This window comes from Hyla sarda, chromosome 1 (assembly GCF_029499605.1).
Source record: "Hyla sarda isolate aHylSar1 chromosome 1, aHylSar1.hap1, whole genome shotgun sequence".
Lineage (NCBI taxonomy): Eukaryota > Metazoa > Chordata > Amphibia > Anura > Hylidae > Hyla > Hyla sarda.
In genome coordinates, this window is record NC_079189.1 from 279620356 (window position 1) to 279635360 (window position 15005).

The 15005-nt window shown below is 44.7% G+C and overlaps 1 protein-coding gene across 1 annotated transcript in view; it reads right to left on the bottom strand.

Annotated features, from left to right (window-relative positions):
* Window positions 1-15005, bottom strand: part of LOC130368838 (disintegrin and metalloproteinase domain-containing protein 10-like) — a 76171-nt gene that overhangs the window by 37250 nt on the left and 23916 nt on the right. Inside the window, exons 9-10 of the mRNA XM_056573139.1 lie at window positions 14498-14667; window positions 9289-9460 (exon numbers count right to left, since the gene is read on the bottom strand). Coding sequence (XP_056429114.1) covers window positions 9289-9460; window positions 14498-14667 — 342 coding nt within the window. The remainder of the gene's footprint in view (window positions 1-9288; window positions 9461-14497; window positions 14668-15005) is intronic.

Below are 15005 nucleotides of genomic sequence, written 5' to 3' on the forward strand. Positions count from 1 at the left end.
AATATAACACAGTGTTGTCACTGTACAGGGATAATATAACACAGTGTTGTCACTGTACAGGGATAATATAACACAGTGCTGTCACTGTACAGGGATAATATAACACAGTGCTGTCACTGTACAGGGATAATATAACACAGTGTTGTCACTGTACAGGGATAATATAACACAGTGCTGTCACTGTACAGGGATAATATAACACAGTGCTGTCACTGTACAGGGATAATATAACACAGTGTTGTCACTGTACAAGGATAATATAACACAGTGTTGTCACTGTACAGGGATAATATAACACAGTGTTGTCACTGTACAGGGATAATATAACACAGTGATGTCACTGTACAAGAATAATATAACACAGTGATGTCACTGTACAAGGATAATATAACATAGTGATGTCACTGTACAAGGATAATACAACACAGTGATGTCACAGTACAGGAATCACACAGTGATGTCACAATACAGGAATAATACACAGTGATGTCACAGTACAGGAATAATATACACAGTTATGGCACAGTACAGAGAACGCGCACAGTGATGTCACAGTACAGGGATAATACACACAGTGATGTCATAGTACAGGGTTAATATACAATGAAGTCACAGTACAAGAATAATTATTAAAATGATTTCACAGTACAGTATGTTGACTTGTGTGGGCCTTTGCCCCCGATGTTTTTGTTCCCTAGCAATGCTCCTGGTGCCTTGCTTAATGAGTTATAATACACACTGTCCATAACTTAATGAGTTATATTAAAAAACTGTGCCCCACTTAATCAGTTATAGTATGCCTGGTCCGTTAATATAGGATAAGATATACTGTGCCCCCCCTTAACCCCTTAAGGACCAGGCCATTTTACACCTTAAGGACCGGAGCGTTTTTTGCAATTCTGACCACTGTCACTTTAAACATTAATAACTCTGGAATGCTTTTAGTTATCAATTTGATTCCGAGATTGTTTTTTCGTGACATATTCTACTTTAACTTAGTGGTAAAATTTTATGGTAACTTGCATCCTTTCTTGGTGAAAAATCCCAAAATTTTATGAAAAAAATGAAAATTTTGCATTTTTCTAACTTTGAAGCTCTCTGCTTGTAAGGAAAATGGATATTCAAAATATATATTTTTTGGGTTCACATATACAATATGTCTACTTTATGTTTGCATCATAAAATTTATGAGTTTTTACCTTTGGAAGACACCAGAAGGCTTCAAAGTTCAGCAGCAATTTTGAAATTTTTCACAAAATTTTCAAACTCACTATTTTTCCGGGACCAGTTCAGTTTTGAAGTGGATTTGAAGGGTCTTCATATTAGAAATACCCCACAAATGACCCCATTATAAAAACTACACCCCCCCCAAAGTATTCAAAATGACATTCAGTAAGTGTATTAACCCTTTAGGTGTTTCACAGGAATAGCAGCAAAGTAAAGGAGAAAATTCAAAATCTTCATTTTTTACACTCGCATGTTCTTGTAGACCCAATTTTTGAATTTTTGCAAGGGGTAAAAAGGAGAAAATTTTTACTTGTATTTGAAACCCAATTTCTCTCGAGTAAGCACATACCTCATATGTCTATGTTAATTGTTCGTCGGGCGCAGTAGAGGGCTCAGAAGGGAAGGAGCGACAAATGGTTTTTGGGGGGCATGCCGCATTTAGGAAGCCCCTATGGTGCCAGGACAGCAAAACAAAACACATGGCATACCATTTTGGAAACTAGACCCCTCAGGGAACGTAACAAGGGGTAAAGTGAACCTTAATACCCTACAGGTGATTCACGACTTTTGCATATGTAAAAAAAATATATATATTTTTTACCTAAAATGCTTGGTTTCCCAAAAATTTAACATTTTTAAAAAGGGTAATAGCAGAAAATACCCCCCAAAATTTGAAGCCCAATTTCTCCTGATTCAGAAAACACCCCATATGGGGGTGAAAAGTGCTCTGCTGGCGCACTACAGGTCTCAGGAGAGAAGGAGTAACATTTGGCTTTTTGAAAGCAAATTTTGCTCTGGGGGCATGCCGCATTTAGGAAGCCCCTATGATGCCAGAACAGCAAAAAAAAAACACATGGCATACCATTTTGGAAACTAGACCCCTCGGGGAACGTAACAAGGGGTAATGTGAACCTTAATACCCTACAGGTGTTTCACGACTTTTGCATATGTAAAAAAATATATATTTTTTTTACCTAAAATGCTTGGTTTCCCAAAATTTTTACAATTTTAAAAAGGGTAATAGCAGAAAATACCCCCCAAAATTTGAAGCCCAATTTCTCCCGATTCAGAAAACACCCCATATGGGGGAGAAAAGTGCTCTGCTGGCGCACTACAGGTCTCGGAAGAGAAGGAGTCCCATTTGGCTTTTTGAAAGCGAATTTTGCTCTGGGGGCATGCCGCATTTAGGAAGCCCCTATGGTGCCAGGACAGCAAAAAAAAAACCCACATGGCATACCATTTTGGAAACTAGACCCCTCGGGGAACGTAACAAGGGGTAATTTGAACCTTAATACCCTACATGTGTTTCACGACTTTTGTATATGTAAAAAAATATATATTTTTTTTACCTAAAATGCTTGTTTTCCCCAAAATTTTACATTTAAAAAAAGGGTAATAGCAGAAAATACCCCCCAAAATTTGTTAGGCAATTTCTCCCGAGTACAGCGATACCCCATATGTGGCCCTAAACTGTTGCCTTGAAATACGACAGGGCTCCAAAGTGAGAGTGCCATGCCCATTTAAGGCCTAAATTAGGGACTTGCATAGGGGTGGACATAGGGGTATTCTACGCCAGTGATTCCCAAACAGGGTGCCTCCAGCTGTTGTAAAACTCCCAGCATGCCTAGACAGTCAACGGCTATCTGGCAATACTGGGAGTAGTTGTTTTGCAACAGCTGGAGGCTCCGTTTTGGAAACAGTGGCGTACTTGACGTTTTTCATTTTTATTGGGGAGGGGAGGGGGGTTGTATAGGGGTATGTGTATATGTAGTGTTTTTTACTTTTTATTTTATTTTGTGTTAGTGTAGTGTAGTGTTTTTAGGGTATAGTCACACGGGCGGGGGTTCACAGTAGTTTCTCGCTGGCAGTTTGAGCTGCGGCAGAAAATTTGACGCAACTCAAACTTGCAGCCAGATACTTACTGTAATCCTCCGCCCATGTGAGTGTACCCTGTACGTTCACATTGGGGGGGGACATCCAGTGGTTGCAAAACTACAACTCCCAGCATGTACGGTCTATCAGTGCATGCTGGGAGTTGTAGTTTTGCAACCGCTGGAGGCTCCGTTTTGGAAACAGTGGCGTACCAGACGTTTTTCATTTTTATTGGGGAGGGGGGCTGTGTAGGGGTATGTGTATACGTAGTGTTTTTTACTTTTTATTTTATTGTGTGTTAGTGTAGTGTTTTTAGGGTACAGTCACACGGGTGGGGGTTCACAGTAGTTTCTCGCTGGCAGTTTGAGCTGCGGCAGAAATTTTGCCGCACCTCAAACTTGCAGCCGGATACTTACTGTAATCCTCCGCCCATGTGAGTGTACCCTGTACATTCACATTGGGGGGGGGGGGGGAACATCCAGCTGTTGCAAAACTACAACTCCCAGCATGTACGGTCTATCAGTGCATGCTGGGAGTTGTAGTTTTGCAACAGCTGGAGGCACACTGGTTGTGAAACACCGAGTTTGGTAACAAACTCAGTGTTTTGCAACCAGTGTGCCTTCAGCTGTTGCAAAAGCTACAACCCCCAGCATGTACGGACAGCGGAAGGGCATGCTGGGTGTTGTAGTTATGCAACAGCTGGAGGCATACTACTTTGGCTGGGGATGCTGGGGATTGTAGTTATGCAACAGCTGGAGACACACTGGGTTGCTACTTAACTCAGTGTGCCTTCAGCTGTTGCAAAACTACAACTCTCAGCAGTCACCGACAGCCAACGGGCATGCTGGGAGTTGTAGTTATGCAAACCACCAGATGCACCACTACAACTCCCAGCATGCACTTTAGCTGATTGTGCAAGCTGGGAGTTGTAGTTACACAACAGCTGAAGGTACACTTTTCCATAGAAAGAATGTGCCTCCAGCTGTTGCAAAACTACAAGTCCCAGCATGCCCATAAGGGAATGCTGGGAGTTGTGGTGGTCTGCCTCCTGCTGTTGCATAACTACAGCTCCCAGCATGCCCTTTTTGCATGCTGGGAGCTGTTGCTAAGCAACAGCAGGAGGCTGTCACTCACCTCCAACGATCCTCGCCGCACAGGTCAGTCCCTCGTCGTCGCCGCCGCCGCCGCTGCTCCTGGGGCCCCGATCCCAACAGGGACACCAGGGATCGGGGTCCCCAGCACCCGGGGTGCACGTCCCGCACCCGCTCACGTCCTCCGGAAGAGGGGCGGAGCGGGTTGCGGGAGTGACACCCGCAGCAGGCGCCCTGATTGGTCGGCCAGTAATCCGGCCGACGAATCAGGGCGATCGTGAGGTGGCACCAGTGCCACCTCACCCCTGCTGGCTCTGGCTGTTCGGGGCCGTCTCTGACGGCCCCGATCAGCCAATAATTCCGGGTCACCGGGTCACTGGAGACCCGATTGACCCGGAATCCGCCGCAGATCGCTGGACTGAATTGTCCAGCGATCTGCGGCCATCGCCGACATGGGGGGTCATAATGACCCCCCTGGGCGATATGCCCCGATGCCTGCTGAACGATTTCAGCAGGCATCGGGCACCGGCTCCGCTCCAGATGGTTGCGGGGGGCCGGTAAAACACATGACGTTCTCATACGTCATGTGTCCTTAAGGACTCGGAAATGGAGACGTATGAGAACGTCATGTGTCCTTAAGGGGTTAAAGGGGTTATCCAGGAAAAAACTTTTTTTTTTATATATATATATATCAACTGGCTCCAGAAAGTTAAACAGATTTGTAAATTACTTCTATAAAAAAATCTTAATCCTTTCAGTACTTATGAGCTGCTGAAGTTGAGTTGTTATTTTCTCTCTAAGTGCTCTCTGATGACACGTGTCTCGGGAACCGCCCAGTTTAAAAGCAAATCCCCATAGCAAACCTCTTCTACTCTATGCAGTTCCTGACACAGACAGAGATGTCAGCAGAGAGCACTGTTGCCAGACAGAAAACAACAACTCAACTTCAGCAGCTGATAATTATTGAAAGGATTAAGATTTTTTTAATAGAAGTAATTTACAAATCTGTTTAACTTTCTGGAGCCAGTTGATATACAAAAAAAAAAAGTTTTTTCCTGGAATACACCCTTTAATGAGTTATAATATGCCATGTCCCATAATGAATTAAAAGGCACACTGTTCCGTCTTTAATTAGTTATAACATACAATGTGCCGCATTATTATTCTGCTGTAAAATGGGTTGTTGCTGGTTACAAGGGGTACAAATTTCATTGCCTTTACCTTTAATACCGTATATACTCGAGTATAGGCCGAGTTTTTCAGCACGATTTTTCGTGCTGAAAACACCCCCCCTCGGCTTATACTCGAGTGAACTCCCCCACCCGCAGTGGTCTTCAACCTGCGGACCTCCAGAGGTTTCAAAACTACAACTCCCAGCAAGCCCGGGCAGCCATCGGCTGTCCGGGCTTGCTGGGAGTTGTAGTTTTGAAACCTCCGGAGGTCCGCAGGTTGAAGACCACTGCGGCCTTCAACATCATCCAGCCCCCTCTCACCCCCTTTAGTTCTGAGTACTCACCTCCGCTCGGCTCTGGTCCGGTCCTGCAGGACTGTCCGGTGAGGAGGTGGTCCGGTGGGATAGTGTTCCGGGCTGCTATCTTCACCGGGGAGGCCTCTTCTAAGCGCTTCGGGCCCGGCCTCAGAATAGTCACGTTGCCGTGACAACGACGCAGAGGTGCGTTCATTGCCAACGTAATTCTGCGTCATTGTCAAGGCAACGCCTCTATTCCGGGCCGGAAGCGCGGAGAAGAGGCGCCCCCGGTGAAGATAGCAGCCCGGACCACCTCCTCACCGGACCACCTCCTCACCGGACAGTCCTGCAGGACCGGACCAGCGCCGAGCGGAGGTGAGTACTCAGAACTAAAGGGGGTGAGAGGGGGCTGGATGATGTTGAAGGCCGCAGTGGTCTTCAACCTGCGGACCTCCGGAGGTTTCAAAACTACAACTCCCAGCAAGCCCGGACAGCCGATGGCTGCCCGGGCTTGCTGGGAGTTGTAGTTTTGAAACCTCTGGAGGTCCGCAGGTTGAAGACCACTGAGGGCGAATGATGAGAAGAGGATGATGAAGGGGGGGTGTGGGGATGATGAAGGGGGGGTGTGGGATGATAAGGGGATGATGAAGGGGGGATGTGTGGGATGATGACAAGGGGATGATGAAGGGGGGGGGTGTGGGATGATAAGGGGATGATGAAGGGGGGATGTGTGGGATGATGACAAGGGGATGATGAAGGGGGGATGTGTGGGATGATAAGGGGATGATGAAGGGGGGATGTGCGGGATGATAAGGGGATGATGAAGGGGGGATGTGTGGGATGATGACAAGTGGATGATGAAGGGGGGATGTGTGGGATGATAAGGGGATGATGAAGGGGGGATGTGTGGGATGATAAGAGGATGATGAAGGGGGGATGTGTGGGATGATGACAAGGGGATGATGATGAGGATGTTAATGACGGGTCTGGATGATGACAGGGGGGATGAGGTATTTCCCACCCTAGGCTTATACTCGAGTCAATAACTTTTCCTGGGATTTTGGGTTGAAATTAGGGGTCTCGGCTTATACTCGGGTCGGCTTATACTTGAGTATATACGGTAACTTATAATATACATTGTAACGCCCTACTGAGTTATAACATACAATGTGCCTCCTCAATAAGTTATAATACAGTGCCCCTCCCCTGAACAGTATTAAATACTTACCTGTCCTCTTCCTGCGCTGTGCTCAGCAGGTGCCACTCTGGGTTCTGCTGGTCAGACCTGGTTCCTAGGAAGGACGCAGACAGCATGATCACGTGAACATGCTGCTTCCATCACATAAGGAGCACAGAGCAGCAGAACAGGCAGCTAATACTGCGGGCCTTATACACAGAAACACTCACGATAGCTCTATTGCCCTATGTGCGGAACGGGGTGGTTCTGAGCACTATTCCAGCCGCTCTCCAAACCGAGAGCCTCTGTCAGTAGAATAGTTAATGAGAAAAAGACTGCTGCTGCACATCCCCCCTCCTCTGCCCCCCTATAATCTACACCCCTGCTAAGAACATGGCTTCATATACAGTGGGGCAAAAAAGTATTTAGTCAGCTACCAATTGTTCAGATTAAGGCTGGGAAGACTGAATCTGCAATAGGCAAGCAGCTTGGTGTGAATAAATCAACTGTGGGAGCAATTATTAGAAAATGGAAGACAACTACGGATACTAGAAGGCTGTGCTAGCATTTCTCTTGCGGTGTTGCTATCAGTGTGTGAAGAGTGGGAAAAGAGGGTTGCACTGACAATCCAACACAATGGGCAGCACATTGAACACATTTTATAAGGGGTCACAAACTTGTAAATAACTCATGAAAGAATAAAGTTACATTAAAACCAAGCACATCATTGTTTTTCTTGTGAAATTGATGTGTCACATGACCCTCTTCCTATTGAAAAAACAAAAGTTTGATTCAAAATGGCTAAGTTCAAAATGGCCACCATGGTCACCACCCATCTTGAAAAGTTTCCCCCCTCACATATACTAATGTGCCAAAAACAGGAAGTTAACATCACCAACCATTCCCATTTTATTAAGGTGTATCCGTATAAATGGCCCAACGTGTAGAACTTTTTGGTAAAAACTCAACTCGTCTGAGTTGCATCCAAAGAACACCATACCTACTGTGAAGCATGGGGGTGGAAACATCATACTTTGGGGCTGTTTTTCTGCAAAGGGACCAGGAAGACTGATCTGTGTAAAGGAAAGAATGAATGGGGCCATGTATCGTGAGATTTTGAGTTAAAAACTCCTTCCATCAGCATTGAAGATGAAACGTGGCTGGGTCTTTCAGCATGACAATGATCCCAAACACATTGCCCGGGCAATGAAGAAGTGGCTTTGTAAGAAGCATTTCAAGGTCCCTGGAGTGGCCTAGCCAGTCTCCAGATCTCAACCCCATAGAAAACCTTTTGAGAGAGTTGAAAGTCCGTGTTACCCAGCGTCAGCTCCAAAACATCACTGCCCTAGAGGAGATCTGCATGGAGGAATGGGCCAAAATATCAGCAACATTGTGTGAAAACCTTGTGAAGACTTACAGAAAATGTTTGACCTCTGTCATTGCCAACAAAGGGTATATAACAAAGTATTGAGATGAACTTTTGTTATTGACCAAATACTTATTTTCCACCATAATTTGCAAATAAATTCTTTAACCCCTTAAGGATGTCGGGTATATCCATACGCCCCCGTTTAACCCCTTAAGGACACGGGTTTTTTCCGTTTTTGCATTTTTGTTTTTTCCTCCCTAAAGGGTTAACAAACTTTGTGAATGTCATTTTGAAAACTTTGAGGGGTGCAGTTTTTATAATGGGGTAATTTATGGGGTATTTCTAACATGAAAGCCCCTGAAATCCACTTCAAACTGAACTGGTCCTTGAAAAATTCCAATTTTGAAATTTTCGTGAAAAATTTGAAAATTGCTGCTGAACTTTGAAGCTCTCTGATGTCTTCCAAAAGTAAAAACACGTCAATTTTATGATGCCAACATAAAGTAGACATATTGTATATGTGAATCAATATATCATTTATTTAGAATATCCATTTTCCTTACAAGCAGAGAGCTTCAAAGTTAGAAAAATGCAAAATTTTCATGAAATTTGGGGATTTTTCAACAAGAAAGGATGCAAGTAATAACGAAAATTTACCACTATTTTAAAGTAAAATATGTCACGAAAAAACAATCTCGGAATCAGAATAATTGGTAAAAGCATCCCAGAGTTATTAATGCAAAGTGACAGTGGTCAGAATTGCAAAAAAGGGCTGAGTTCTTAAAGTGAAAAAGGGCTCAGTTCTTAAGGGGTTAAAACTAATATATGTATTTTTTTCTCATTATGTGATGATTATATGATGAAAATTACAGGCCTCTCATCTTTTTAAGTGGGAGAACTTGCACAATTGGTGGCTGACTAAATACTTTTTTGCCCCATTGTATATAAGGTCACTTTATTAGAGGGTCTTTTTCTTTCTGTGGTTTGAGGTGTTCACATGTTGTGGATTTATTATATTTTGCCTTGTATTATTTTCAGTAGTATAAACATTTCCCCAAAAAGCATTCAATCACAATTCACTTACCCACAAAACATCTGTCCTTTTTTACTTTCAAAAGATTTGCTATGTAATGAATGGAACAGACAGAGAATCTGTCGTTATTGTACTGATTTCCATCCATGGCGTAAGGAAACATCAAATAATTTCCATTGGGGCTGGAGAGAGTGAAGTTTTCACATTCATTTCCTTTGTCATGCTAAAAGAGAAGCAAATGATACTTTTCATCAGAAATGCTATATGAAAATGTACAACTTGTTTCAACTCTCAGCAAGCTCTTGTTTCCTGCTATATTGGAATCCCCCTTTGTTAGTTTTTTTTTTCTTTTTATTTCAGTGGAAAGAATTGGGCAGGTTTATATTCAGTATGCCAAATCCATCTTGTCCCTAATATATCCTCTTTTGGTGGCTCCCATACACATAAAATAAGACTGAGATACACAAGTTTGTACGCAGAGCAGTATTAGTCATTAGGCACCTGTGGGCCTGTGCCTAGAGCGGCAGTGTTTGTGGGGCAGCACTTCAGTGAGGAAAAAAAAGATAAATACTAGCTGCTGATCTGGCTGCGCTGCCATAATGTGACCTGATTAAAAAATAAATTTAAAAAACTGTGTATAGGGGGTGAGGCTCACAGTAAATCAGCAACAAAACCAGCATGTAACAAATACAATTTTTGTTGCATATTTGTGAAATCTGCTTTATAAAAAATTCTAATGTATGTGGAATCATTCAAATGTGGTGTATTCAGTCGGAGTGCCTAGGGCAGCAAGAGCTGTCAAGAAAACTCTACTGCCTCCCTCTAGATGGTATATTTTTTCAAGACTTCATTATCTTTAATAAAATGTAGGGATACTAATATCGGTATCGAGGCCGATACTGGCCATTTCCATGGTATCGGGGACTCGTTCAATGTCTCAGATACCATGTCCGATACCTGCTGCCGCTCCGCTGCCCGGTGTAGTGAAGAAAACGGTTGAAGGATTCTGTTTCCCGATCTTCACTAACACCAGTTCTCCAGTCTGCATCATGGCGATCGATGGAAGAGCATGTGACACACACGTCACTCCTCCTCCCCTGCGTCCAGCATAACGCTACGGAGGAAGCAGAGTAACGTGTATGTCACATGCTCCTCCATAGATCGCCATGATGCGATGGGAGAGGACGGAGCAGCGGAGCGGCAGCAGCCGACAGAGGACAGCTGCAGGTGAGCTGTCTATAAGGGTGAGGGCTGCGGTCTACAGGTAGGGTTGCCACCCTGCTGGTATTTTACCGGCACAGCCGGTATTTTCATTCAAATTCCGGGCTGTGCCGGTAAGTTTGGATGAAAAATACCGGCCATGCAATGGCCAGTATTTTTCATTCACTGTCGTCACACTAACCTAAAAAAAAAAAAAAAAACTCCTGTTCTGTTCGGTGCCGGCGCCACTGAGCGGGGGTGCGGGCGCACGCCTGCACCATGACGCTCAGCACAGCACCCTGTCTGACTCTGAGGCTGTCCCTGTCTCCCAGTCCCAGTCTAAAACTTTACCTGGCACTGTGCAATGCTGTGCCGCCGGACGGCTGGATCTGCGGAGGGACGTTGCGGAAGTGACGTCACTCCACAGACCCGCGCAGGACGTCACGTCACTCGCCGAGACTGAGAGGAGACTGGAGAGGTGCTGCGGTAGTAGGTAAGTGTGTCTGTGTGTGTCTGTTACTATGTGTGTGTCAGTGTTTGTGTGTCTGTCAGTCAGTGTTTGTGTGTCTGTCAGTCAGTCAGTGTTTGTGTCTGTGTGTCTCTGAATTCCACCCCACCCACCCCAATTCCCCTGTGGCAATTCCCCCCCCCCCCAACCCAATTCCATGGGGAAGAAGGGGGGAGGGTAACTTACTATACCTATGGGGAAGAGAGAGGGGGGGTAACTTACTATACCTATGGGGAAGAGAGAGGGGGGGTAACTTACTATACCTATGGGGAAGAGAGAGGGGGGTAACTTACTATACCTATGGGGAAGAGAGAGGGGGTAACTTACTATACCTATGGGGAAGATAGAGGGAGGGTAACTGCCTATACCTATAGGGAAGAGGGGGGGGAGAGTAACTGCCTATACCTATGGGGAAGAGGGGGGGGGGGGTAATTGCCTATACCTATGGGGAAGAGAGGGGGGGTAGCTGCCTAAACCTATGGGGAAGAGGGGGGGGGGGGGTAACTGCCTATACCTATGGGGAAGAGAGAGGGGGGGTAACTGCCTATACCTATGGTGAAGAGAGGGGGGGTAACTGCCTATACCTATGGGGAAGAGAGGGAGGGGGGTAACTGCCTATACCTATGGGGAAGAGAGGGAGGGGGGTAACTGCCTACACCTATGAGGAAGAGAGGGGGTGACTCTGCCTATAGGGAACGGGGGGGGGGGTAACTGCCTATACTTATTTGGGGGGCTACCTAACTTTATACCTGGATGCCTAACTACTTACCTACATACCCAGCTATCTAACTATGTACCTGGCCTTCATACATGGCTGTCTAACTACCTAGCTAGCCCCCTACCTACCTGGCTTGTCACCTACCTACATATCCGGCTTCCTGATCTACCTACCTAGTTACCTATTTACCTGGCTACCTACCTACCTGCCCTTTTACTGTGCAGGACACCAAGGAGGGCATTATTACAGTTTGTGGGCCTATAGATGGAAAGATTGTGTAGAGGAGGGGAGGGCACTGAATATATGCAGAGTCTGACATGTTTTTCCTGCAGATGTTAAGAGATCCACATGGCGGTGTTATCCGAACGGAGAAGAAAAGGAAAGAGGACGCCGCTGATCAGAAAATACGTAATTGTGAGTCCCAAAATGTAACTGTAATCACTTATATGGTATACACATCCTGTGTACAGCTGATATCTACCGCCATATGGTCCTGTATATAATCACTTATACAGATCCTTTATAGTATACTGGTCTGTATATAGTGGTTTTATTCAGTACAACATTTTCAGTTTTCCACCTACAGAGCTATATGTGGGCTTTATCGGTATCAATTTGGTTTTGATGATTTTTTCATCCTATTTTTTTTTGTTTGTTGTGTTTATACAGAGGAGCTGTTACAATGTTTGCATTTGCACTATTTGGTGAGGTTGTCAAATGTATTTATATTATATTTGTATTTGCTGGGTAACCCCTTAAATTTATTGCCTGTTGTTAAATAAATGTTATTTACAATTGTAAGTTTTATTCTCTAAATGTAATTTTTTTGTGCGATATAGGAAAGTTCCCCCCGCATTTATATTGTATCCATCCCATCCCCTGTGCCATTTCTTTACCCCTGATCCCTCGTCCTCTGTGCAATCGGGCCCCTCCCCTTTTTAGCACCACCCCCACATAGCCACACCCACGACCGGTATTTTTCTGAGGGAAAGGTGGCAACTCTATCTACAGGGGGGCCCTACTAATGTCTAAAGGGGGCCCTGCTGTCTAAAGGGGGGTCCCTGCTAGCTGTCTAAAGGGGGGTCCTGCTTATGTCTAAATGGGGCCCTGCTAATGTCTACAGGGGGGCTCTGCTAATGTCTACAGGGGGGCCCAGCTAATGTCTAAAGGGGGGCCCTGCTAATGTCTAAAGGGGGGGGCCTGCTAATGTCTAAAGGGGGGGCACTGCAAATGTCTAAAGGGGGGGCCCGGCCAATGTCTAAAGGGGGGGGCGGCTAATGTCTAAAGGGGGACCCTGCTAATGTCAAAAGGGGGGCCCTGCTAAAGTCTAAAGGGGGCCCTGCTAATGTCTAAAGGGGGCCCTGCTAATGTCTAAAGGGGGCCCTGCTAATGTCTAAAGGGGGCCCTGCTAATGTCTAAAGGGGGGCCCTGCTAATGTCTAAAGGGGGGCCCTGCTAATGTCCACTGGGGGCCCTGCTAATGTCCACTGGGGGCCCTGCTAATGTCCACTGGGGGCCCTGCTAATGTCCACTGGGGGCCCTGCTAATGTCTACAGGGGGGCCCTGTTAATGTCTAAAGGGGCCCTGCTAATGTCTAAAGGGGGGGCCCTGCTAATGTCTAAAGGGGGGGCCCTGCTAATGTCTAAAGGGGGGGCCCTGCTAATGTCTAAAGGGGGGGGGGGCCCTGCTAATGTCTAAAGGGGGGGGGGCCCAGCTAATGTCTAAAGGGGGGGCCCTGCTAATGTCTAAAGGGGGGGGCCCTGCTAATGTCTAAAGGGGGGCCCTGCTAATGTCTAAAGGGGGGGCACTGCTAATGTCTAAAGGGGGATACTCCCTACTATTATAGGCAATCTTACAGCAGAGTCACCTGCACTAACTTCAATTTATAGGTAGATAGGTGCAGGTGACCCGGTTTCGCCGCCAATGCAAATTCCCTGTTCTGTCCAATGGAGAAGAGAGAAATCTTGGCTCATACTACAGCAGCCGCCTCCATTGTACACAACAAGGACCCACATATCAGCACGGTAAACAGCGCCAGAGACCGGGTCACCATGCTGTCAGATTCCCTTTAAAATAAAAGTACTCGTACTTGGTATCGGCGAGTACTAGAACTAAAGTATCGGTACTCGGTCAGCAAAATATATATATAATGTATCATGTATTTTAATATCTATATTTAGCAAAGAAATAAACTAAACTTGTCTAAGGGCACATTGTATTGTTTAACAACCATTATTTTAGATAACGATGAATGTTATTTAGCAAAAGACGGCTGCAAAACAATCTTTTTTTTCTTTGCAGGTAAAACAATGGAAAACAGTATGTGAGCATATCCTTAGGCTATGTACAGACAATATTCATACAAAAAAAATAAAGCACTTATAGCAAGTCTTTTCTGATGGAATGATGCAGTAGGGATGCAGGAATTCGTAGTGAATACATTTTATAATTTTTACATTTCATCAGTGGTGACCAATGAGGGCATCCAACAGCTAATATGAATTTATCATAGAACTGGCCGTATCCTTTTCATTATAGTATCCTCCGCTTCCTCCAGCCACCCGCCCCTACAAAGCCATTGCAGTCACTGCGGCTGTCAGCTCCTTATCCCCACTTGCCTCTCCATCGCTCCATGCTACATATAGTCAACACTACAGAGTTGTAGTGTTCTCTATTATAGCCATAAAATAAACCAAAGACAAATACATGGCTGAAAAAAAACTACAAACATAAAAAGTGTGATAATAAGGCCCTAAATACTGTGTGATCATAGCCCCAAAGTGTTTTGCTTTCTTTACAAAAAAGAAAAAAACTGTCACCACAATGTATGCTTACCGGAGATCCCAAGCTATGTCCAAATTCATGTGCCAGAGTAATATGGATAAGTCTTGGTGGCAAATATTGTCCATACTTTTGTATCGTTACTATTCCAGTGTTTAGTGATCCCTCTGTGTCAGGACCTTCTTTTAGTTTGGAGAACTTAGAACAAATACCCCCATTATTCCCTGTGGAAACATAATGCATAAAACATATGTAAAATATTCCTGAATTACTTAATTTTATCTTCAGAAAGGGCAAGTAGTGGTTTAAAAATACAGTAATAGACTTCTCATAACTGACATATATATATTTTTCCTTCTCAGGTTGTCAAAGCCATAATTCTTATTTTTTTCAACAATGGAGTCATATCATGAATTGTTTTAGAGGGTTTTGTTTTAAACACATAGCCAAGGAAACTCTTAAATGGTTTCAAAGACAGCCAGTCATCTGACTTATATCCCATTGAAAATCAATGAAAAGAACTGAAGATCATGACTCATAGAAGAGGCCTAAAGACCCTTCA